General features: G+C 35.9%; 1 protein-coding gene across 2 annotated transcripts in view; it reads left to right on the top strand.

The window, feature by feature from the left end:
- Nucleotides 1–26,622, top strand: part of CCPG1 (cell cycle progression 1) — a 39,210-nt gene that overhangs the window by 7,771 nt on the left and 4,817 nt on the right. The window contains exons 2-7 of one of the 2 annotated variants that reach the window (XM_021694019.1): nucleotides 11,439–11,507; nucleotides 13,924–14,044; nucleotides 15,798–15,874; nucleotides 16,737–16,935; nucleotides 20,975–21,226; nucleotides 25,513–25,634. In XM_021694019.1, coding sequence (XP_021549694.1) covers nucleotides 11,448–11,507; nucleotides 13,924–14,044; nucleotides 15,798–15,874; nucleotides 16,737–16,935; nucleotides 20,975–21,226; nucleotides 25,513–25,634 — 831 coding nt within the window. In that variant the 5' untranslated portion in view covers nucleotides 11,439–11,447. The remainder of the gene's footprint in view (nucleotides 1–11,438; nucleotides 11,508–13,923; nucleotides 14,045–15,797; nucleotides 15,875–16,736; nucleotides 16,936–20,974; nucleotides 21,227–25,512; nucleotides 25,635–26,622) is intronic. The other variant, XM_021694020.1, reaches the window with a different exon arrangement.

The following is a 26,622-nucleotide window of genomic DNA, read 5'->3' as shown; positions in this document are numbered from 1 at the left end:
CCCCTGTGTCAGAATAACTTTTTAAATGTGAATTCACCAAATTACCATAAAGCATAGTGACAGAACCATCTTACTTAATAAAAGTCTTAGATGACTTATTTCTTGCATAACTGTTTTTCATTGATGATAAAAAACCCATCAGCAACTTAAAAATATCCATTAATAGGGTAATAAGCTATGATAAATATAACAATACATTATGTAGTCATTAAAGTCATTTGAATAATTTTGAAAACATTAAAAAATTTGTTAAACAGCTAATTGGGAAAAGTAAGGTAGGAAACTTGTTGACTTCAGTGCTTATATAAAATGTTTGGAAGGTAACATATATAAAATTCAGGAAGGTAACAAAAGTAGAAGAGAAGAGTGAGATAGAGGGAACATAGTGGTAGGAATTATAAAATGGAACCAAGGATGAAGATACTCTTCTACACACAATATACATTATGATGTCTATATTTTTACCAAGAATAGGTATCGTGAGGGAAAACTCTTCCCATTACTGAAGCCAGCTGTTCAGGATAAGCTCATTTATTCTAACACTAAAATCAGAAATTTCTACTGATGATTTTTCTAAAGAAGATGCTTGAAAATGTAGTGCAGTATGTGCTTACTAACAGTTTCAAGGGACAAGATGATGAGTTCAGTAGGGCTCTTTTTTTAGTGACTTGTTAATGTCGATCCATGGCATCACAACAAAGAGTTTATGTTGGAGTAAGGTTAAGGTGTAGCACTTTTTTTTTTTTTTAAGATTTTTATTTATTTATTCATAAGAGACAGAGAGAGAGAGAGGCAGAGGGAGAAGCAGGCTCCCCGCTGAGCAGGGAGCCCGATGTGGGACTCGATCCCAGGACCCTGGGATCATGACCCGAGCCGAAGGCAGACGCTTAACCGTCTGAGCCACCCAGGTGCCCAAGGTGTAGCACTTTTATGGGGGCTGTCTCTGCTAAACTGTTAGAGAGTAAAATGCATTTGCAAAAATCTAAACTAGACTTTACTGTTTTTAATACTAAACAGAGAGCATCTTCAGTATTACATCAGAAAAGCTGGTCTCCTGATAGATGCAAGAGTATCATCATCTGACTGCTGAAAGTAAGATAAATATGTGATACAGAAGCCAGCTCCAGCTGGAGACTTTCATCTTTTTTTTTTTAAATAGATTCTGCTAGGCTTTTGTAAGAGGTCTTTTTAGAGCTGAGGAGTACAGTAACTGGGTAAGACCGCTGGGTGATGTGGCATTAGGCGTCATCAAATTTTCTTTCCTTGCTGCTGGAGACTTTACTGGGAAACTGAAGAGTGGGTGAAATTGTTAGATGATAGTGGATTTCTTAAGCTTTTCTTTCTCGATGTCTTCATTGTGGTGGTTAGTGATTTTAGTGGCTCTAAATCCCTTTTGAAAATAGGCAGCATTAAAAAAATACAACTATGCTAAGTTTAACAGAGGCAAATTCAGGGGTGGGGCTAAAATTGGAGACCTTTATCAAAGCCTTGAACATAATACTAATAAGCAAAGTTACTCAAGGAGAAGAGTACCATTAGGCAAGTTATGCTAAGAAGTAAGAAGTAAATGCTGTAAATTCAGGGGAAGGAGAGACCATTGTGTCAGAAACTGTGATCTAGGAAAACTTTCGTGGAGGAGGGCTGAGCTTTAAATATAGAGATTAGAAGAAAGGAAGGAGGAAAGCGTTCCAGGAAGTGTAACTTGAGTAAATGAAGACATGGAGGTAGGGCTGTCCATTCTGTATTTAGGAGACAGAGAGTAAGTAGATTATTTTGACCAGGTAAGAGTTCAGAGAGACCTAAGTGATTGCTAGGTTAGAGCAGGTAGTGAAAGCTTCTGAATATCTCCCTGGACTTTGACTTTGTAGAGAATAATTATTGTCAAGGTCAGGGGGAGACTTTTAAATGGGAAGAAAAAAAAATTCTAGTACTTGGAGTAAGTATTGTATGTAACCTGCAATCAGTTTCATCTTTGCTTGCATATAAGTGTTTAGAGTGGTTGTTTATGTTTATGTTTATGTTTATGAAGGGACCAAGGAAAGAGTTGAAAAATGATACTAGTGATAAGTACCGTAATAATTAACTTAGCATTGTATTGGTACAAAGAATACAGAATGGAGACTACAGAAACTGATGAATAAATTATATAGAACTTTATATAATAAAAAATGGCATTTCAAATCATAGAAAGTATGGAATTTCAATAATCAGCATAATTTCTAACACCAAAAGGGAAAAAATCTGGATACATAAATTTAAATAGCTAAATGTAAAAGCCAAAATTGAAAAAGTATTAGTAGAAAATATATGAGAATAATTTTGTAATCTTTGGAAAGACTTTCTAAAGCAAGATGTAAAATACAGGTGTTTTAAAGGACACCCTGTTCTCCATCCTCTGCCTTTGCATAAAATTTAAAAACATACTTGTGTTAGAAGGTATTTTTAAAAAATTGAAGCATTTTAGAAGTAAATATTTGTGATAAGTGTAACAGTAAGTTATTTCATGAGCCAGTTTATAAAGAACTACAAATCAATAAAGATAATCCAATAAGAAAGTGTAACCTAGGAACATTAGATAATTTATAGAAAAAGAAATAAGGATAGCCAATAAACATTGGGAAAGACCTATAATCCCGCTAAGTTATCTGGGAAATGCAGATTAAAATAAGGAGATCATTTTTGCTCAGAAGGTGATCAGAAATTAAAGAGGGCTGTTACCCTGTTAAGGTTATGGAGAAATAGGTGCCTTCCTATTTTGGTAGGAGACCTTCCCTAACCTTATTTAAAATCTGATCCACACACCCCCCCGCCCCATTCCCTGCATTCAGTTTTCCTCTTTCATGCTTTATTTTTCTCCACAGTACTTGCCACCAACTGGCTTACTACATATTCTGCTGTTTGTGGCGCTAGAATATGAACTCTTCAGGGGAGGTCCTGGTGTTCTGCCGCCCTGCTGTGCTGGATACAGCACTTGGAATAATAATTCATGCATGGCACATAGCATAGCTATCAATAAGTGCCGACTGACTGAATGAATGTTTTATGTTCCAGGTTAAGGTAGTCTCATTTAAACTATTTCCGTAGGGTTGTTATTGGACAAAAAATAGAGTATAAAGGACATTTTAAAAGTTTTTATTAGTTGGGATCTTGGATTCTCTTCCTTTCTTAAGATGAAATCTGGTTTAAACCAGGCATTTTGATACCCTTTAGGGGGAGGTGAAAGTTCGGGAGCCTTTGAAAAACATTTAGAAAAAGGTTCTTGAAAGCTAGCTAGACTGACTCCTCTTGATCACATTTATAGTACAGCGGCAGTTTTGGGACCTTTGCTGACAGCCCATTGGTTGGTTTACATTGGAATTATAGATGTGTGGGAGAATAATGCCCCCATTCTTCTCCATCATATCTAATTCTAGAAGATACGGTGATAGGAAACTGTATCCTTTTCCATAGTAAAATGTAGCTACTCAGGAGGGATGAGGGGCACCATCATATCAGGTAACACTCCAGTTGTACTTTATGAGATAAAATTAATACTGTTGCTGTGTTATTACTTTTGACAACTGCCACCTAAATTATTTTACAGTTACATCTTTAGCCCATATCTCCCCTAAATTCAGTTTCCAGCTTCCTGCTTGATGTTCCCACTTGGATGTGATAAAGTCGCTGTCTCAAATTTAATGCCCCAAAACAGTTCCACCAGTTTTCTTTTCATAACCTACTGCTTTTGAAGCCTTCCTGTCTCAGTGGCAGTTTCATTTTTTGTATTTGTTTAGTCCAGGAGTCATCTTTCACACCTTACATTCAATATTTTGGGAAGTGCTATTAGCTAGCCGTACCTTCAGAATACATGTGTTATCTGTCCACTTCTGACTGTCTTCACAGCTACCACCCTGGTCCACACCACTATTATCTCTCAGCTGGATTATTGTAGCTTTGCCAATGACCTACCTGCTTCTGCCTTTGCTGTCCCCCACAGTGCTGTCTCAGTAAGGCTACCAGAATGATCTGTTTCTTTCCTCATAATTCTCGTGACTTTTAGTTTCAGTCAGAGTAAAAAGCTAAAAAGTGTTAGGATCTGTAAGGCCCTACATGGTCTGTCCCCTGCCTATTAGCTCTCTGTCTTCATCTCTTCCTACTTTCTTGCTAGGCCACTCTTTATCACGCGGGCCTCATTGCTGTTACTCAGAGATGCAGGCTGGCTTCATTCCAACTATGTACCTGCTGTTTGGTCAGAAATGCTCTTCCCCCAGTTAACTGCATAATGATTTCCTTACCTATTCAAATAGTTGCTCAAATATACTTTCTTGTTTTGTTTTGTTTTTAGATTTTATTTATTAGAGAGAGAGAGTGAAAGCGTGCACACACAGGCAGGGAGAGTGGCAGGCAGGCAGAGAGGGGTGAGGGGAGAGGGAGAAGCAGGCTTGCCGCTGAGCAGGGAGCTGGATGTGGGCGTCTATCCCAGGATCCTGGGATCATGACCGGAGCCTAAGGCAGACTGAGCCACCCAGGCGCCCCTCAAATATACTTTGTTAATGAAGCTTTTTCTGACTATGTTTTAAAAAATGAATCCTCTCCAACCCAGCATTTTCTGTATTCCTCCTGTTTTCTCCATAGTCGGAAATAAACCGTCAAATACATTGTGTATTCTAGCTGTTTATGTTGTTTATTGAATGACTCCAGTGTGGAAGATGAAATGCGCAATACAATTGAGATGATTTTAATTCAGGGTATTGCAATATGGAGAAAATTCATTAATGAGAAACATCTCAGGGAGAAAACCAAGGGGTTTTATAGGGACAAGTAAACAAGGGAATCATGAAGAGGATGGAAGTGACTTTTAACTGGGATTTTGTGAGAGCAGGTTGGTCCTTTGCAGTTGGTCATTGGTCAGAAGACAAAACAGGACTGGGAGATTTTTCAATGTTCCTTGCTTTCCTTGAGCACAGGGCTTAGATAAATTTCAACATAGTCTACTACGAATAGAATTTAAGCCCCAGGAGGCAAGACTCCTATCTGTTTTATATATTGATATATAGTATTTTCAATACCTAGCAAGTGCAAAGAATTCAATAAATGTTGAACAGATGGATAAAAGAATGAATTTAAAATGGTATTTACCTTAGGCCTCCTGTCTGCTGAAGAATGTGATTATACCAATGTGGAATTGGACAGCTGCTGTAAGTAGCTTCATAAATGAGATGAGACTACATGGATTATCATGTATTACCATTCTCTTCCATAGAGTTCTACATATAAAATCTTACGGGTTGTGAAGAAACGTTCCTTAGGATTTCTTATGAAGTGAGAGTCAATTTAAATAATGTCTCCTGTTCTGAAATCTCTTAAGACTTTGATTTTATCTGAAGGCAGTGTGATTCAGTAGTTTAAATGATCAGATTTATGTTTTAGGATAAACTTAGTGTGGGCAGACTTCTGAAGAAGTGACTGGAAGGGAATTGATGACAGGTGGAGATCCATTAGGATACAGCTGTCACTGTAATTGAAGTGGGAAATGAAGTTGGGTTAGGCAGTGGAAGTGGGAATGGATAAGGAGTTAGACTTGCCTGGATTTTTGGGTCAAAGTGAAGTTTTAGTTATCCTATATCTAGCATTTTGGCTTTTCCTTATAGCCAGATTGGTTTTGGCTAATGCTGTTCTCTTAGATACCAAAAACAGGAAGAACAGCAGGAAGTGATTTTAGTTTTGTAGAGGTTGTATTTGAATGCTCAAGAAACCTAAGCAATTGGATATATATGACTGATTAAAGAAACTACTCGGGAATGAAGGAAGCCTGAGTCTAGAAAAATGCTTCAAGTTTGTAATCTTTATTAAGTACCCTCAGCTTTATAACTTTGTTCTTTATGCCTTTGTAACTTCCCATAAACTCTGCATATTTCTAAATTATTAGTAAAGCTCTTAAAATGGGAAGGTTTTGTGCATTTACCTTTGGTCAAAATAATCAAAATCGTGAGGGAAGAGGGAATGGATGGAGAGAAGATAAGATGCTAGAGACAAAGCATTAGATATACAGTGCCTTTGGGCATTATCCAAAAGACAGTATGAAAATCTTAACATTTTAAAGGAGTAATATATAAAATTATCATTTTAGGAAGATCACTGTCAAGTGGGGAGGTTGAGATACAATGGCAGCTTTTAGAGTCAGTGTGTCTAGGGTGGGGCTCAGAAATCTACTTTTTAAAAATTTTGCTTTAATTGCAGTGCACCCAACTTTTTGAGAATTGCTGACTTAAAAGGATTCTTTAGTAAGGCTGTGAATTTTACTTATTCAAACTGTTTCTCTGGTGTTGTGGCTGGTAGTCTTTTTCTCATTTGGGGTAGATGTGAAACTTGTTCTTCCTTCAAGTTGAGTAAACAAAGAATTAAACTGGGGCCTAATTTAAGTGGGCTCCTTGATTTGAAAAACTCAAATATGCTAAAGTTGTTCCAATTTAACAATGTATATAACTTTATTTTGAAATGTTGTCTTTGTTAATTTCATCACCTGAGCTATTAGATTACTTTGTTACAAAACAAATGCTAGGAACTGTTTAAAAGAACTGTTTAATGGAAATTACCAAGAGAAGGGTAGGAGATATATACATTAAATATCTCTGATTGGGTTTGGTAACCCACAAATTTTGGAAGGTTATTAATAAAATAAAGCACTGGTAAGTCTCTGGTGAGATGGAGCAGCAGTGAGAATGTGAGCTTATAGAGGAGGTTAGAATCTTTCACATGATGAAAAAGTATGCTTTTAGACTTCAGCCAGTTTTCTTTATCCTACTTATTGTTCCATATAGAATGGTTTTTCCAACTACCCAGTCACTTAAACCAGAAACCTGGGAGTTATCCTACCAACACTCTCCTCCTCCTCTATATTTGGTTATTCAGTCCTTTAAAAAACAATCTTTCATGTCTTCTACAATCTTTTCACCCCTTCCCTTCGCCTTTGTTCCCTCCCACTCATCAGTCCTGGTTAAACGTAGGTGCTCAGCTTCTCTGGGGAGTATTGTGCTGGTGGCTTGTATCCCTCATGTCTAGGGCTCTTTAATTGCTTCCTCATCTTAATATATGCACTTTTAAAGATTCATATCTGATTTTCTTTTAATATTCTACTCATACTAGATTAATTGCCTTGCTTAGAACTTTCATATTTAATTTTTTCTCCCTTTGTTTTTGCTCTGTAATGCTTTTTCTGTTCTTTTGGGGAATCCTTCCAGTGCCTTTTTTTTTTTTTTTTTAAGATTTTATTTTACTTATTTGACAGAGAGAGCAAGAGAGCACAGGAGAGGGAACAGGAGAGGGAGAGGGATCATTTTTTTTTTTTTAATTTTATTATGTTATGTTAGTCACCATACAATACATCATTGGTTTTTGATGTGGTGATCCACGACCCATTGTTTTTGTATAACACCTAGTGCTCCATGCTGTACGTGCCCTCCTTAATACCCATCACCGGGCTAACCAATCCACCCTCCCCCCTCCCCTCTAAAACCCTGTTTGTTTCTCAGAGTCCATAGTCTTTCATGGTTCATCTCTCCCTCTAATTCCCCCACCCCCATTTTTCCCTTCCTTCTCCTAACGTCCTCCATGCTATTCCTAATGTTCCACAAATAAGTGAAACCATATGATAATTGACTTTCTCTGCTTGACTTATTTCACTTAGCATAATCTCCTCCAGTCCCATCCATGTTGAGGTAAAAGTTGGGTATTCATCCTTTCTGATGGCTGAGTAATATTCCATTGTATATATGGACCACATCTTCTTTATCCATTCATCTGTTGAAGGGCATCTCGGCTCTTTCCACAGTTTGGCTATTGTGGACATTGCTGCTATGAACATTGGGGTGCATATGGCCCTTCTTTTCACTACATCTGTGTCTTTGGGGTAAATACCCAGTAGTGCAATTGCTGGGTCATAGGGTAGCTCAATTTTTAAATTTTTGAGGAACCTCCACACTGTTTTCCAAAGTGGCTGTACCACCTTGCATTTCTACCAACAGTGTAAGAGGGTTCCCCTTTCTCCACAACCTCTCCAACATTTATTGTTTCTTTCCCTGTCCATTTTTGCCATTCTAACTGGTGTAAGGTGGTATCTCAGTGTGGTTTTGATTTGGATTTCCCTGATGGCTAATGATGATGAACATTTTTTCATGTGTCTGTTAGCCATTTGTATGTCTTCTTCAGAAAAGTGTCTTTTCATATCTTCTGCCCACTTTTTGACTTGATTATTTGTTTTTTGGGTGTTGAGTTTGAGAAGTTCTTTATAGATCTTGGATACCAGCCCTTTATCTGTAGTGTCATTTGCAAATATCTTCTCCCATTCTGTGGGTTGCCTCTTTGTTTTGTTGTCTGTTTCCTTTGCTGTGCAGAAGCTTTTTATCTCGATGAAGTCCCAAAAGTTCATTTTTGCTTTTGTTTCACTAGCTTTTGGAGATGTATCTTGAAAGAAGTTGCTGTGGGCGATGTCAAAGAGGTTACTGCCTATGTTCTCCTCTAGGATTTTGATGGATTCCTGTCTCACGTTGAGGTCTTTCATCCACTTTGAGTTTATCTTTGTGAATGGTGTTAGAGAATGGTCGAGTTTCATTCTTCTGCCTGTGGCTGTCCAATTTTCCCAGCACCATTTGTTGAAGAGAGTGTCTTTTTTCCATTGCATGTTTTTTCCTGCTTTGTCAAAGATTATTTGACCATAGAGTTGAGGGTCCATATCTGGGTTCTGTATTCTGTTCCATTGGTCTATATGTCTGTTTTTGTGCCAGTACCATGCTGTCTCGGTGATCACAGCTTTGTAATATAGCTTGAAATCGGGCAACGTGATGCCCCCAGCTTTGTTTTTCTTTTTCAACATCTCCTTGGCGATTCGGGGTCTTTTCTGATTCCATACAAATTTTAGGATTGTTTGTTCCAGCACTTTGAAAAATGTCATTGGAATTTTGATCGGGATGGCATTGAAGGTATAGATTGCTCTGGGTAGCATAGACATTTTAACAATGTTTATTCTTCCGATCCATGAGCATGGAATATTTTTCCATCTTTTTGTGTCTTCTTCAATTTCTTTCATGAGTGTTTTGTAGTTTCTAGAGTATAGATCCTTTACCTCTTTGGTTAGGTTTGTTCCGAGGTATCTTACGGTTTTTGGTGCTATTGTAAATGGAATCGTTTCTCTAATTTCTCTTTCTACAGTTGTGTTGTTAGTGTATAAGAAAGCAACTGATTTCTGTGCATTGATTTTGTATCCTGCCACATTACTGAATTGCTGTGTGAGTTCTAGTAATTTGGGGGTGGAGTCTTGGGTTTTCCGCATAGAGTATCATGTCGTCTGCGAAAAGAGAGTTTGACTTCTTCTTTGCCAATTTGAATACCTTTTATTTCTTTTTGTTGTCTGATTGCTGTTGCTAGGACTTCTAGTACTATGTTGAACAATAGTGGCGAGAGTTGGCATCCTTGACGTGTTCCTGATCTTAAGGGAAAGGCTTTCAGCTTTTCCCCATTGAGGATGATATTCGCTGTGGGTTTTTCATAGATGGATTTTGTGAACTTGAGGAATGTTCCCTCTATCCCTATACTCTGAAGAGTTTTGATCAGGAAAGGATGCTGTATTTTGTCAAATGCTTTTTCTGCATCAATTGAGAGAACCATATGGTTCTTCTCCCTCCTCTTATTAATGTGTTCTATCACATTGATTGATTTGCGAATGTTGAACCACCCTTGCATCCTGGGGATAAATCCCACTTGGTCTTGTTTTTTTTTTTTTAAATGGGGAAACAGTACTTTTTGTGTTCTCTCTTTTTAAAGTTTGGCAACTAATTCAGGTAAAAAAAAATGCTCTCTTGCATGTCTTAAACATTGCAACCTCATTTATAAAGCCTTTTTTGACCATTCTCCTTTCCTCCTACTCAGTCTTTGTGTAGTCTCTTATGTTAACCCATAATTTTCAGTATGTTATAAAAGACTTGAAGTACAAATAGTAACATATCAAAAGGTTTTTTTAAACTCATAAAAACTGGTTCAATGAGGAATTGGGAGTTATATAGTTAACTTAATAAGGAATGCTGAAATAAAATTACTGAGGCATAAAAACTGGTTAATACCCTCCCTACAGGATATGCAGACTAAAGCCTTTGGGGTAATCTACTGGAAAGAAGACATTGCACTGTAATAGTTTACTTTTAAATTTATAGTTATAAACTGCATGGGCCCTAATCAGTTATAAGTACTAAATCAAGTAATTGAGTGACTTCAGGTGACCTTATTGGAAAATGCTCTAGCATGACAGTAAATGTCATACAATCATCTTTATATCTTTTTTTAGATTTTGAATAATTTGTTTGAAAACATGCTAATTTTTATATCGTTAGTGACCAAGCATCTTCTCATTTTAATTATTATTTTTAAGGGGGGAGTAGGGGCAGAAGGAGAGAAAGAATCTTAAGCAGGCTCCATGCCCAGCATGGAGCCCAACGTGGGGCTCGATCTCATGACCCTGAGATCGTGACTGGAGCCAAAATCAAGAGTCTGATGTTTAACCGACAGCCACCCAGGTGCCCCAGCACCTTCTCCTTTTAAAACGTTAATTTTTCTGGAATCACTAATGGAAGATTTAGACCAATATTTTTTGCCTTGTTCTAATTTGAACACTGGTTCCATATTGTCTGCAGTAGAACTTTCTGTTAGAACACCAACCATCAAGTTGGATTTATGTGTTCTCAGTGTATGTACAATAATAGAAGCATTTATAGGACTTAAATGTATAGAACAAAGCCAGTAAGATACCATTTAATTAGCTTGGTTTTGAAGTTTAAATAGGAGTTTCAGATACAAAGGGGAAAACAAACCAGGTAGAGTGACCAGTAGTATATGTGCTGGTTTAGGACTTAAGTTTAGGTTATTGTCAATGACCACAAGTTTCTAACCATCTCTGGTCTTCTTCCCCCTATTTTAATTCAGGTGAAGTATTTATTGCTGACACCGTTATTTTCATAAAAACTGTGATCATGTTTCTTCCCTGCTTGAAAAATCTCAATTGCTTCATGTTGCCAACACAATAGACTTCATTTTGCTTGGCCCAGGAGCTCTTCCATTCCCCTATTTGGTCTCTCAATCCTTGATTTATCCACACAGTCAAATTGGCTTCTCCTTTCCCTTCAGTTCTGCTTGGCCATATCCTACATTTTCTTTCAGACTCAGGTTCTTTATTCCTACAGTATGACTGTCTGTACTATTCTAGCTCAGGAGGATGTCTTAAAAGTTTGGTTGTGTTTGTTCGTACAGGTATGCAGTTATATGTCCTACATGGTAAATCTATGGGTGGGTTGTCTCAGTTTCTACCTGGAAGGTAGGCAGTAAGCTATGTTTCATACTTGGGCACATATAGTGCTTCCTGTAGAATTTTTTAAAAATGTACCCAACATGACAACATGTTTTTGTATTTGTAGACCTGAAAAATGTCTGAAAATTCCAGTGACAGTGATTCATCTTGTGGCTGGACTGTCATCAATCATGAGGTATGCTATTTAATACTTTTTTTTTTTAAGATTTTATTTATTTATTTGACAGAGAGAATCACAGCGAGAGAGGGAACACAAGCAGGGGGAGTGGGAGAGGGAGAAGCAGGCTTCCCGCCGAGCAGGGAGCCCGATGTAGGGCTCGATCCCAGGACCCTGGGATCATGACCTGAGCCGAAGGCAGATGCTTAACGACTGAGCCACCCAGGAGCCCCTATTTAATACTTTCTATAAGGACATTTGTAATACTACAGTGTATCACCTGGGTTTTTTGAAGGCCAGTATTTTTCTACATTGAAGCCTGAGGTTCCACTGTCTATAGCTTGGACATTTCCCACCCACATTAAACTTTACTGCTGAAAACTCTTCATGAGACAGTGTCTTCTGCATTATTGTACGTTGCTTTTCTTGGCTCTGAGACATTAGGCAAATTATTTATTGAGGGTTTATTTTTGTTTAGGCCCTGCACTTTTACCTACATTCTCATAGAATTTTAAACAACCTCTGTGGTATAGATTGTTTTCATTCTCATTTCGTAGTTGAGAAAACTAGAGCTTAGAGAAGTTAAGTAATTTGGCCAAGATTATGTAACTAGAAAATATCAGAGCCTGCATTTAAACAGACCAGAAAGGAACATGGGGAACATGTATTCTACTTTGGATATGTTATGCTACCTTATGTTACTGACAGAACTTGATTGAAAAAGGACTCTGGCTAGAAGGATTTCAAAAGAGTTTTATTAAAGAAGTATGATGTTACATGACTAGTATATAATAAGCATTAATTTATTTTCCACACTGGTAATATATGTTCATTGTAGAAAAATCATAAAAATACTGATGAGTAGAAGTAATAAGTTAAAAATCATCTATATCTATTTAAAGTTTCAGTGGATTTATCTATAGTTTTCCTATTTGTTTTTAGGATCTCTTAAGCCTTGACTTGTTTTCCTTGATTAATACAAATTTTAAGTGGTAATTTTTTAGAATTACTTTGATAATTTAAGATTTAGACAGTTGGTGACTCATGTCTTCTTAAAATCAACATTAGCTAAAAAGCGATTTTTTTTCTGTAATAAAATTTGAAAATTTAATAGCAGCTGTACCAATTGAGATTGGGGTGGTTTCTTTTTTCTTTTTTTAGTAAGTGATTTTTCTATTTTTAACCTGTTTTCTACAAAGCATAGCTCAACTCCCATAGCAATAACCTCTCCTTCAAGGATAATTAACAGTATAGGAGCAAGAAGCTGTGGGAGTCTTACTTGTGATTCTGCACCGTGAAGCAAGACAGGAAACCTCTCTGGCACTTAGCCAAGTATGTCATTAGAGTATTTGGTATTAGAGATATCTTGTCACAGAGTAGATCATATTTGTGTTTTTATCCCTCTTCCTTCCATATCTAGTTTTCAGGTTCTACTGCTAATGTCTCTTATATGTGTTCCCTTTTCCTTTCTCGTTGCCACCATTCTGTTTTAGGCCAGCATTGGCCTCCTCTGTAGTCCCCAATTCAGCCCTAACCTTGCCTATTTCTTTGATTTTCCTGCCACTTTAGGCAACCCCAGAGTCTTAACATTCAGAGTTCTCTTTAGGATTCAACTGAAAACCTACTCCTTTGATGAATTCTTTTAATTTTTGCTGTTTTGAGTTATATTCATTAGGAGAACTTAGACCTTTCGATTACATGGATCAGTAAACTACAGAAAACATTGAGAGAGGGGCATGGGGACAAGCAGAAGGAGCTTAGTGGCTAACTTTATTTTGCTAATGAAGATATGAGGAGAAAAAACTGTAAGATCCACTGTTTTATTACACAGAAGACAGTCTGACATCAAAGTAGGAAGGACAACCTTGGAAGAATAAAGAATAAAGAATACTCTATAAAGTTTTATAGGGAAAGTTTACTCCATTAATCCTATAGGTTCATTTTAATCCTTGCCCTTAGACTTTTTTATTTCTACATTGTCATAGTAAATAGTTATTCGCATGTGGAAATTTCTCTGAATAGGCTGTAAATTTGAATTTTGGATCTGAATTTTTTGTACCTCATAACACATAGTGCAGTGCCTTGCATAGTACCTTCATAAATGTTGAGTAGAAGTAAAATAATAGAAATAGCTAAAGTTTAGTTTAAAAACTTACCTTCTGGCATCAAATTTATTGCTTGGGCTTATAAAATAGAGTAGAGCATTTGACTTTTGGCTTACTTCTCTTAGAATCCAAGCCTGCAATTCCATTCTGCCATTTCACTGCCATAGGCCTTTATTGACTAAATTGAATAAAAGGTAGTCAGATTAGACACTGTTCCCTTTGGAGAATGGCAGCATCTAGGACTTTTGACTGGTGGAAGTATCTACACGTAGTCATATCCAGCTTTGAGCAGCTGATAGATATATAACTGATTACTGCTTTTTCTGTAGGGGTCTGATATAGAGATGGTGAATTCTGAACATGGTACAGCCAGAGACAGCTGTGAGCTCGCTCCAGAATGTACATCTTTAGAGCAAGAGGAGCAACAAGTATTGCAGTCAGAGCAGGGAGGTAAGATACTAAAAAGAGTCTGATTTTTTTTTAATAATAGGATATGTGAACGACAGTATGAATCTTGCCTTTTTTCTAGGTGGGCAGCCTTTCTCGCTAATCTAAATGATCAGGTCACTGAATGACTAGAATATTAGTGTGGATTAGGTAGTGTTACCAACCTGCCCCCCAGGGGTTTGCTTATTTGCAGCTGTAGTATATATTTGGGCCTCCGTATAACTCTTTCATACCATAAGTGTAACCAGTAACTAGCTATTACTAATCTTGATTAAGGCTAGTGATGTACAAAATAATTAATCATAAGGGATTTACTAAACTCAGATTCTCTAGTTATCGTCACGCTTCAAATTACTTTTGGTTAGAGGTGGTAAAAGGCATTTAACTGCTGTACTCTTCATTTTTAAATTACCTCTTAAACTTTTTTAAAAACCACATTGAAATGTAAACAGAACATTTCCTCAGGAGAATAAAGTGGATGTGTCATGGCTAGAAATACGATAGATTATACCTGTTAATCTTGTTTTCAGCCTATGTATTGATTATTCTCGTTTGAACAGTGATTCTCATCTTTGATCGGTCAGAGATCTCCTTGAGAATCTGAAAGCTGTGGATGGTTTCTCCCAAGAAATGCACATACTCACATATGTAAAATTACTTCCACACTTCCTTGGGAGTCCTTGGACCCAAGTCCATCTTTGTTAAAGCGTCTTAATTTCAGATTAATATGCTGTTAGGGGCTTTGTAACACATACAAATGGGTAGTTTTTCTTGTTTTTTCTTCTGTTTTTTTGGAGGGGCTAAATTATATGAGAAAAATACACACTCATGACAGAAAAAAATGATGAGCAAAAAAAATTTTAAGTCACCTTTAGTTCTTTTTACCTGGCAGTAATTGCTATTAGCATTTGGTGTGTGCTCTTTGCTATGCATAAAATTTATGTTTATCATATTGTTTTAATATTTTTAATTTCAATTAATTTTATAGCCTTTTTCATTAAAAATATAATTTTATGACCTCTAGTTTTTTTGTACATTTTTTTCTTTGAGGAGTTTCTTATAAAATATATCTGCTATAGTGATATTTTCTTGTTTTTCTGTGTTCTTTTGAATCCTTGTTTTATATAGTCCTTTTTATTGCAAAGAATTCATAATTTGAAGCTATAGTTTTGATTCTTGTGTTACTAGTCATTAGAATAGTGCTACTTTTAGAAATTCAGGAAATGTACCATCAGATGTCTGAAAATTGGTTTTCCATATTAACAGGTTTTTACAGACACCCTGGATTCAGGACTTTCGTATTGTAAAGTAGAGATTATGTTTACTTAGAGATTTATATATATTTTTTTAGTAGATAGTAAATGAATTCAGTATCTGAAATTATCCTCTGACAATTTCAAATAATTATATTTGAAATATGGAGATCTTTTTAGCAACGGTTTGCAGTTTCAGTTAAGAGAAATATTTTCCTAGGAGTATTTTTATCTATTGCTATCTCTACTGAAGGAATGAATTATTTCAGTAAAGAAAGTGTTATATAAAATAATTTAAAAAAAAGACATTTTGGATTATGTTGAAAATACTATATATAAATCAATTACCAGAGAACTTTTTAGCAGTGGTAGTGTATGTGACATTTAATTAAATCCACTTTAAAAAATTAGGACTAGATTTTATGTACTCAGATTATAATCTGTGTGGACTACAAAAACTCAGTTGAGTGTAATTGATTGACTTGATCTTTGCTTTATATCAGAGAGTAGCCAGAATGACACAGTGTTAATGGGAGAAACTGCTTATCCAGCTTTGGAGGAAACGAAGTCAGCACTTGAGGTAAACTTGTGTTGTACTCTGTGGATATACGATAAGGAATATTCCTTAGTGAATACTAAGGAATAATTAAAGCTTCCATTTCTAGTTGTGCATTTTTTTTCTCTTTGAATTATAAACAACTTTTATTAAAAATTTTGATTCCACAGATTGGTCACTTTTATGATTAGAGTTAGTGTCTGTCTTACAAACTCTTAAGTGAGATGTCTTTTAATTTACCAAAGTAATTACAAAAGTAATTTCTATTCATTTACTCTCTAATAAAATTTTTTTGGGGAAATAGATTGCATTCTTGAATTATATGAGAAATTATTAGGGTTTATCTAAAAAGGAAGATTCGTTTTTAAATTTGAGAACAAAGTAAATCTTGTTTTTTGATGTTTTACTTGACTTCTGGATAAAACTAGATTAGATGATTTTTACATGGCATAGCTATCGAAGTTTATTACTTACATAACCAGAGAAATTTATAATCAGTCTTATGGGCTTCCTGACTACAGAGTTAGGCTCAAATAAACCCGTGGAATTAGTGAGAAATGAATCCTCTCTTTTTCTGTTGTCCTTGGTTTTTAAAGGTGAGTTTGTCAGCTTTTGCAGCCTACAATGATTAGGCACATTGATCTAATGCCTACAAGGATTAGTTTGATCTAATTCTGAGAGAATCGCCAAGGGGTTTGATGGTGTTTTCAAACTAAAAGATGAGCCTGCTGTTGTAATCTTTGTCTTTTGGGCAGGACTCCTCTATCTTTTATTTTAAGCCGATATTACCATACTACTTAAGTACTGTTGTATACTTTGAGCTACATAGAAAATACAAGGCTCTTAAATAATTGTTAAATTTACTGTCTTTAAAATTATTCCTCAGAGAGAAGAAAAGTCATCTGAAGACAATGTCTATTTTGGAACTGTCAGTGATGATTCTGATATTGTTACCCTTGAGCCACCTAAGTTAGAAGAAATTGGAAATCCAGAAGCTCTAATTGTTGAAGAAGCACAGAGTCCAGAAGACTTTAACATGGGCTCTTCTTCCAGCAGCCAATATACATTCTGTCAGCCAGAAACTGGTAAGAGCTGTGTAAAGAATACACTGATAGAGACTCAAGGTCTCCTATGACCACATTTTATAAAATGGCCAAGTTTTTAATATATTTGAGATTTTTTGTAAAATCTACTGTTCTATCTAGTGTTTTCTTAGATTGTAGGTCCTAGAGCAGAATTGCTATAACAATAAATACCATCTTGTATTAAGTAAACGATGAAAAAGTATCTTCAAGGAGCTTTGTTATTACCTGAAACACTCTGAAATGCATTTGATATATTTTAGATATTTAAGGGTGGAAGATTGAGCCATTATAACTAAAAGCAGGAGAAAGTTAAGATTTCTACTTAAAATGGTACAAATTTTATATTCTAGAAATTGTGAAAGAAGCTTCTTATTGAAGTCTGTTAGATCCTTTCAACTGTTGGGGCACCTGGGTGGCTCAGTTGGTTGAGCGACTGCCTTCAGTCCCGGGATCGAGTCCCTCATCGGGCTCCCTGCTCAGCCGGGAGTCTGCTTCTCCCTCTGACCCTCCTCCCTCTCATGCTCTCTGTCTCTCATTCTCTCTCGTGCAAATAAATAAAAATCTTAAAAAAAAAAAAAAGATCCTTTCAACTATTAATCATTTAACAAACATTTATTGAATGCTACTTATGTGCTAAACAGAGTTCAAAGAGCTGGCAGTACGTCAGTATCCCAAAGCCCCTGACGTTTGTATCTTTCATTTTAGATTGAGTTATGAAAGTGTGTCTGTTTTAAGTCATGTTATTAATGCACTTAATGCCTACTGTTCAGACAGTGATTTGGAGGTTAAAATGTGAGTTCCTGAGCTAATTCCTTTCTATATTTCTTTGACTCAGCTTGAGGGATGTATATAACATCTTTCAAGGTGGACATAAATATTTAGACACAAAGTTACTGGGAAATAAAAGAATCAAAGCTATCATTAACTCACAGTTTTTAACCAACCCTTGTAACTCAGGGATGAATTGGGAGAAAGACAAGTTGGAACACTGCTCGTGATTCCAAAAGTTCCTAATTTGATGCAAAAATAAGGACGTGTTTATTTCAGGTCATTTTCTTAGAGTTTACCATTCTTTAATATTTACATTTGCTAGAATCAGACAGTGGAATTTCTGTTATTCCACTTCATGCTAATAAAATGTCAAGTAGAGATTTTTAGCTATCTCATTTAATGGCAAGTTATTTTCAATTAGTATATCAGATTTCCTATAAACAGGAGCTTAAAAACACTTTATTCAAATATTTAAATACTCATCTGGCATTCTTAGTGGTCAGACTTTGCCAGAATGGTTTACATAGTATATTTATTATGAGGACTAATGAATTGACTTAGAATCTTTTTTGTTTATCAGATTTTATTTTATTTGTTTAAATCCAGGATTCACGCTGTATTCAAGTAGTCTTTCTTTCCTTCTTTCCTTTATTTTTTTGGAAGACTATAGATGCTGGTTTAATTTGAGAATATTCATGGGCCAGAAAAAGTAGTCACATTGAAGCAGGAGTATTGCAGAAGGGTCCAAGCAGACATTTAAGAAATTGATCCTACAAACTTAATTTTTTCAGGGACTTGGACACTTCAGAGCTCATTATTCTGGTTTTTATCTCCTTTCTGAACTTGGACTTCTTGGGGATTTTACAGTTTCAGTTAAGGGAAATATTACTAGGAGTATCTTTATCCATTGCTATCTGTCCTGAAGAAATGAATTATTTCAGTAAAGAAAGTGTTACATAAAATAATTTTAAAAAATTGAAAATATATAAATCAATTGTCAAGAGTCTTCATTCTCTCTCACCTGTTTTTTTGGTTTGTTAATCCCCTACTATCCATTGCCTGGGTTTTTGATTTTTCCTTTCCTTTCTTCTCTGTCTCTGTAGGATTTCAAGTTTTTTCTTCTTCTAAATTAGATTCTTGTGGCAATATACTCTTTGTTCATTTAAGGAAGCTATCCACTGCCCCCGTACTGGACTCTCCCCCAAGAAAGCAAAGTTGGCAGTTGTGGAAAAGTTTGTATTGCATATGTGTTTTTTTTTAAAAGGCGTGATTGTTCAATTTTGATGGAACACAAATAACAATGTTCAGTGATAATTAAAATAAGTATTTTCAATTCTCTTTTTCCTTTTTAATCTTTATAATAAAGCTTTATACATCTTTTTTTCCTGTTTATTCACAAAAGAAAGGTGGTGGGAGAAGCTGTGGAAGATTCCTGAATGCATAAGGGGATGGGATGATCAGCTGAAACCCCATGTTCCTAGCCAACTCGCTTTCCAAGGTGGTGTGACTAAATCCGATCAGCTTTTCTAGAGCTGAGTGTGCCGAGTCACATTTACTATTTACTTAGTGCTTTAAAGATAACTGTTGTCATCTGTGATACTCTAAACTGGTGTTCAAATTGATCTTGTAATAAAGCCGGCTAAGCTTATTGCATGCCTTTGCCTTGCCTGCATCTTGGACTATGGGCCAAATTAAGCTTTGAAAGAAATTTAGAACTCAAAATATTTTAGCTATTGGATGTATGGGTTAAAAAAGACGGAAGCATTAGATAAGGATATGAATTTATTAATATGGATTAGGCTGGCTTGTTTACTTAGAATCATAATGAAGGCAGTATGCTAACGTAGAATTAAATTTATTTAAGGAGTTTTGACAAATGGTTTGTTTTTACATTTACCCATCTTAAATACTCCAGCCATGATCTTGAATGCCTTTGTATTATGTAATGCTTTGTTTAAGTCTTCCTTTCTTTCTCTTTGTCCAAGAAATATAACCTCACAGCTGAGGCGACGGCATCTGGGAAAAACTAGTGATCAAGAATAACCAGATAAACATGATGGGCATAAGGGTCATGACCAAAAGATCTTTCAGTGGCATCTGTATCACTAAATATTAGGAATATTCCTTCATTCAGTAGTTCTTTTTGTCTTTGTGTGTGTTGTTGTCGGTGTGAAAGTTAACTGAATCCTCTGTGGCCCATCTTTAAAAAGTACTGGCTGACCCAAGTCACCAGCTTTCCTGTGGCATGGATAGCCTGTCGTCTGAAGAACTGTTTTGCTTTTCTGAAGCATGTATGTTTGTTATTGGGAGCTCTTTGTTTCAAATTGAGGTTCACATTTTACTGTTGGTGCTTGCTTTTTTTTTTTTGTCCTTCTAACTGGCCTGTGGAAATTATTACTGAGCCATCTAACTTTCGGTGTCAACATGTAGTTTATTGATTGATGGAACAGTGTTAACAAGTTCTACATTTGAAGAAAACTGAAGGTGATTTTGTTAGTGGATATATTACCAGGACTTAAGATTTCTTACGGATTTTGTTGTTGTTGTTTACTGTTCTTTTCATAAAGGAGCAGCACCAGACTAGTCCTTACTATCGGAGATAGCTGTTGTGTCACTTCCTCATGCTGACATATTTACTAGAGGGTAAAATTCATAACCTTCTAGTAAGAGTGGCAGTCGAAGGGAAGGGCTCATCTGACTTCTGGAAACCTGTGTTAAACTATAGTGCTGTGAATGTTGATTGTGGACTCAAAGGATGGAAATAAAACTAGGGTCCAGATACACCCAAGAAAACTTTTGGTAGTTACTGTACTTTGTAAGTCACAGGAACTTTTCGTATACCTCCCTGTGTTCCTTAAACAGCTGAGCTTAAATGATGTCTATTTGAAATTGAATGAAGAGAGTTTTTTTTTCTTTCCAGAAACAGTATCTGTTTATGGCTGTAATAGCAAAGAAATTTAATAGGCTATGAGAATGATTGTTCTAACAGTGTAAACTATAAGAGAAGTTTAAAAAATAAAACCAGCTAGACCCTCAAAGGCACAGAATATGATTAATAGATTCTTATGTATCACAATTGAAATCTTTTATGTTTTGGCTTTATGTTGATAAACTTGAAAACTTGAGTTTTTATTTGTGTTGTTTTGTTTTTGTTTTTGGCTGTCTTATGTAAAAGGGCATGTAGGGATGGCATTGATTATTCTAAATCATATTTATTGGAAAAGCTATTCTAAAATTTTTAATATTTACATTTTTCTTTTTAAAATAGTATTTTCATCCCAGCCTAGCGACGATGAATCAAGTAGTGATGAAACCAGTCATCAGCCTAGTCCTGCTTTTAGACGCCGCCGCGCTAGGAAGAAGACTGTCTCTAGTTCAGAATCTGAGGAACGGCTACTCCCCGAACAAGAAACTGAACCCTCTAAGGAGTTGTGTAAACGCCAGTTCAGCAGTGGTCTCAATAAGTGTGTTATACTTGCTTTGGTGATTGCAATCAGCATGGGATTTGGACATTTCTATGGTAAGTGTTTGAAAATTTGTTACATGTAAACAAATGGTGTGTATGGGCACTTGGCTAAGAGAGGAATTCTGGGATCTCTTTTTAGTGTCATCATTAAATATATGTCCGTGGAAAGCTTGCAATCTATTTGAGCCTCAGGTTTCTCATTTGGAAAATGGGGATAGTGCTACCTATCTCACAAAGCTGTTTTCCCTTAGGTTAGGTGGTATTTAAGAAATGTAGGGATTTTTAGCATGCATGTTTGTTTATTTTTTTATTTTTTTAAAGATTTTGTTTATTTGAGAGAGAGAGAGAGCAGAGTGAGAGCGCACAAGCAGCAGGGAGGGGCAGAGGGAGAGGGAGAAGCAGGCTCCCCGCTGAGCAGGGAGCCCCATGCCAGGACCCCAAGATCATGACCTGAGCTGAAGGCAGACGCTTAATGACTGAGCCACCCAGGTGCCCCTAAACTTTGCTTGTTATTATCCTTACTAGTATTTATGTATATTATCTTTAATGCAAAGCCTTTTAAAAGTGTCTTAGATGAAAAGAGGAAGGAATTCCATGTGGTGTATTTTTTCACTGGGGAGCCTAACTGATGAGTCTTATTTAACATGTCTGTTTGTACAAAGATTAGACTGTTTGAGAACTGAACATTTCACACTCATTCACACACTCTGTATTAGAATTTTGAAAAAACACTTAAACGTTTTAGATCTTGTCAACTTTACAAATTTCAATTTGCCGTACATGAAGTACTTCTAGGTTTTTGCTGATAGGATCCACAATTTAACTTTTGGAATATTCCTGTTTTGCTAGTTCCCCCTTTCAACAATGTCTTCCTTATGCAAAAATTGAAGAGTTACATGTACGCTTTGTTAATATGTGGAAAAGATACATTAAAAGCATACATAGTGTAATGTTAGAATAAACAAGACATTCAATACTTGTTTAAAGTCAGAGTCAGTAAAATGTGTTTCTTCTTATTTAACTTTATATTGATAAAAATGAGCTTTTAGACTCCTGGTGGATGCCTGCTTGACTTTAATGCTGAGATACTATAATTTGTATCCTCCCTTGAAGTTTATTGTAATGAGATTTGACTTGAAGTAATATGCTTACTTTTGTTTATTATCTAGCTGGAACAAATGTATGAATGTATTTTTGAGAGTGATCTTTTTCCCCACAGGTAAACATGGAAGTAACAAAGGAGAAGGTCTTATCTTAATCTTTTTTTCTTATTAAAAAAATTGGACAGTGATTTAATGTTGATCCAGATTGCATTAAAACCCCATCAATTGCATGACCTTTAAGTATTTTATAGAACAATGTAGAGAGGAGTGCTCTCAAAATTGAGAAATTGCTGCTCTATTTAAGATTTTGGTTACTTGTAAAATTTACTTTAATGATAATATCTAATAAAACATTTTCCTATACTTTTTAAAATTATCTTTTCAGAATATGAAAAGCCTGGGTAATATGTAATAGTTTTGCATGGTGATGAGATTGGCTCAGTGAACATATAAAAACTGTTAGTTTTTCAAGGGCACTGTTTAAAGGACATCATGTTTTTGTCTTAATTCTGGCACTGATCTCAACACTTTAAGAGCTCCTTTGAATTGATTTCAGAGCCAGTTTGAATTTCTCATGCACCATGAAGTTAGTCACTGCATACTCCATAATCAATCGTTTGCTTACTAATTATTTAACAAAAACATACTATTTAAGTGAATTACTCAGAACATTCGCCAACCTCAGCTCTTTATAAATTTGGAGAATTAGATCTATCCCAGAAGGAGGGGAAAATTAGGATTGAGGGTAGTAAAACAGATTACTACAGGTATTTGGTACTGCTTCAGGTACAAAAGTTAAAAAAATCTTCATGTATGAAGCACCTGTCTTCCTGATGCTTTCTTTACATTGTAGGCTATCCATATTCTAAATCAACAGTGGAGTTCAGTTGATTCAGTTTTCTCATGGAGTTACTTTAAGTATTGATAGGCTACCCTGCTCTTCAGACACTGTAACAGAATGTATCTACAGTCCTGAGTTATGTAGCACAGAAAAGAATCATAGGTCAAAAACTATACTTACTGAGTCATCCTGGAGGTGGTAGGATTTGAGCAGGGTCTGGTCTTATGCTTATGCTAGGCAGAAGGAAAGTGGAGCATTCCAGCAATGGAGAACCTGACAACCTGAAAGTAAACTTTGCTGGGTTTGGGAGCAAGGAGAAAACTGGACTACAGCAACTAGATAAATTAGAAATAGTGGAGTAAAACGTTCGAGTGCGTGGGCTGGTGTTATGTTGTAAAACATCTTGGAATCTGGGTAAGAGTTTGATTTATAGAGTAACCTCACGGTAATTTTAGAGGAAAAGAGCAAGGAGGCATATGGTATGGGAAAAATTAAGACAGTTAAGAGGGTATGTAATCCTACTATTTGGTGATCAGACGTTTACAATTATAGTGAAGATGGGGATGGAGAGAAGGTTAGTGAAATAAGGGACACTGAAGTAATAATGGAAAACATAACTTTGAGCCAGGATACTTACTGATATTGGTGGTTTACTTTTTAAATTCCAAGAAGTGTGCTAGCTGCTTTATTTTTGGAATTGGGGGTGTTTCTAGGAAAGTTTTGCTAGATGATAAATAGATGGTGAGCACAGTTTGGTTTGTTTTTATCCAACTTTATTCTAGAATGGTTTAGGGCAGGTGTTAAGGTTCGATTTTTTTCATGAAGCCTCCCCCAAAATTGTGCCCAAACAGGCAGGTGGATGTATTGGCCGGAAGCTCTGGTAAGATTGGACTCAGAAGAGAAATCTTAGAGCAGTGGTAACAAAAACTGGGTTTTTATGATTAAGATAGGCGGATCTGTAGACATGACAAGAAGGCCAAAGATTGTACCTTGGGTGGTAACACTTTGTAGTTAGGCAGCTAAAGATGTAGGGAAAAAAGCCCCAATAGTTATTAGATAAAGGCCACATAGCCAATATATGTTATGTGATAGTACTGCAAATTCAGATCTCAACACATACTTTTAGGTTATTTTCCAAGGGGTAAAGGAATTCATCCTGTCAGCAGTTTGAAAAAAAGAGGTTTTCTGTTATTCTGGGAACTGAAAATGAGTTTTCAACATTTAAAAAAATCTGAGATTCTTTTGAGTAATATTGAGACAAATTTGCCATGCTTTTATAAATTGGAAAATTGAAAGAGAGGAAGTGAACCTTAACAGAAGAGTATCATAGCTGGTAACAGTTGTTTGTAATTTGGCAAAAGTTTTCTTTAGTGTTTTTCAAGATTATTGAAGAAATTGAAAGTTAATTTTTTTTAGCAGTAGGGGAAGAAATAGTAAGCTATCATTACATCCTTTCATTACAAAATCCTGTGACATCTTAATAATAATAGTATGCCACTTGGTAGATGTTAAGGTCAAGGTTGCCAAATGCCTTTTGCTTTATTTTTGATTCAGTGTGTGTGTGGTTTTTTTTTTTTTCTCTCTCTCATGCATGAAGCATGTAGCAGCATGTGAACAGCATGTCTTGGCAAATTAACATTTTAGTTTTTAGGGTGAAAATATAGGGAATCCTATAGTTGGTTTAAGATTTATCACCGCAGGGATGGGGGTGATGATGGTACTCTAGGACAGACCTAACTAATGCAGAACCCTTAAACGATTTGGCTGTGAGAATAGTGAGTAATCACAGCCAGTTTTTTCCTTGTTGTACTTTATGGGCTGTGTTACATCATTTACTAGGCAAATAGAGTGAGAAAAAAGAGACATTCTTATTTTTCCTTATTGACTTACATCCTGTCAATAGATTCCATGGTTTGTTTCTTTCCCTGTTGAAGACAACACTTTATGTACCGCAACAATCTCTCAAAAACAACAAACTTGAGTGCCCTCGATATAGTAAGATTAAAAATATAGGCTTTTTTAATTTTTTTAAGAGTAACGTAGGTTGGCTTGTTTTAGTCAAAAGGATAGTGAACTACTTAAATGTCCCTTGGTGTATGCTAAATAAAAAAATATATATATATTAACCTACTTGGGCTGATCTATATTAACGTCCATCCACCACCATTTGATGAATGACACCATGAGATTTTACTTAATCTTTTGTTTATATAATCAGAGTTTTTATAGAACTGAAATGCTGGCCTTAAAATGATCCTATCCAGATTAATCAGTTAAACATATACAGATTAAGTGTTTTATTATATGTTTTAAAATATTGGTCACCATAACATTTCTCATATATATATATGTGTGTGTGTGTATATATATCCCTAATAAAAATTTTCATTTTTCAGGCACAATTCAGATTCAGAAGCGTCAACAGTTAGTCAGAAAGATACATGAAGATGAATTGAATGATATGAAGGATTATCTTTCCCAGTGTCAACAGGAACAAGAATCTTTTATAGATTATAAGGTATGTACTACTAACAAACTTTATGAAAAAGAATTGTTAGCCAATAAAATTATAGGACTATTCAGATACAAGTACAAAGCAGATTAGTGAGTCAGTAGTAACAATAATACTGTAATTGTTGATTACTTACTGTGTCTGAGTCATTGCGAGTACCTCACATATAGTATTTCTCTTATTGCTTACCATAGCCCTGTGAATTAAGCAAGTATTAGCTTCATTTCATAGATGGGAAAGAGGTTCAAAAAAGTTAACTTCTCGAGGCGCCTTGGTGGCTCAGTCGTTAAGCGTCTGCCTTAGACTCAGGTCATGATCCCAGGGTCCCGGGATCGAGCCTCGCATTGGGCTCCCTGCTCAGCAGGAGGCCTGCTTCTCCCTCTCCCACTCCCCCTGCTTGTGTTCCCTCTCTTGCTATGTCTCTCTCTGTATCAAATAAATAAATAAAATCTTTAAAAAGTCTCTTTCAAGGGTGCTTACTTCAGAGTTACATTGCTAATCTGGTGATATTCTTTTCAGAAGATTATTTGAAATCGGAGAAATTAGTTATAAATGTTACCAAGATTCAGTCCTCTAAGAAGTGCTGACAGAACTTGTAGGACTTACCTGAACTTACTTTGGGATGTTAATTGGCACAGGGTGAAGATCTTTCAGATAGGACTAAGATTACTGAAATGTTTTCCTTTCAAAGAGTGCCGAGAATATAAATAGAATTTTTTGAATCCTCAGGTCATCTCTAGCTATAATTTTCCTTTTTATAAAAGATCATGTCCTTCACCCAAGGGTCAGAGAAGCCTTTAGTCCTGCCTAAATTCTCTTTAGGAGACTTCTCAGGAGAGATTGGAGTTCTGTAGTCAGAAGATAGACCGGTCTCCTTTTCTCCTGACTTGTAAGTGGGCCTAGAAACCATTAAGGCTTTCATATGATTATGGAAAATAATCAGTAATCACTAATAAACACTAATCAGAAGTACCCCTAGCTCTATTTTAGAAAT

Source organism: Neomonachus schauinslandi, chromosome 9 (genome assembly GCF_002201575.2).
Source record: "Neomonachus schauinslandi chromosome 9, ASM220157v2, whole genome shotgun sequence".
Taxonomy (NCBI): Eukaryota; Metazoa; Chordata; class Mammalia; order Carnivora; family Phocidae; genus Neomonachus; species Neomonachus schauinslandi.
The sequence above is the reverse complement of the archived record's forward strand: the minus strand, read 5'-3'. Positions and strand labels throughout refer to the sequence as shown.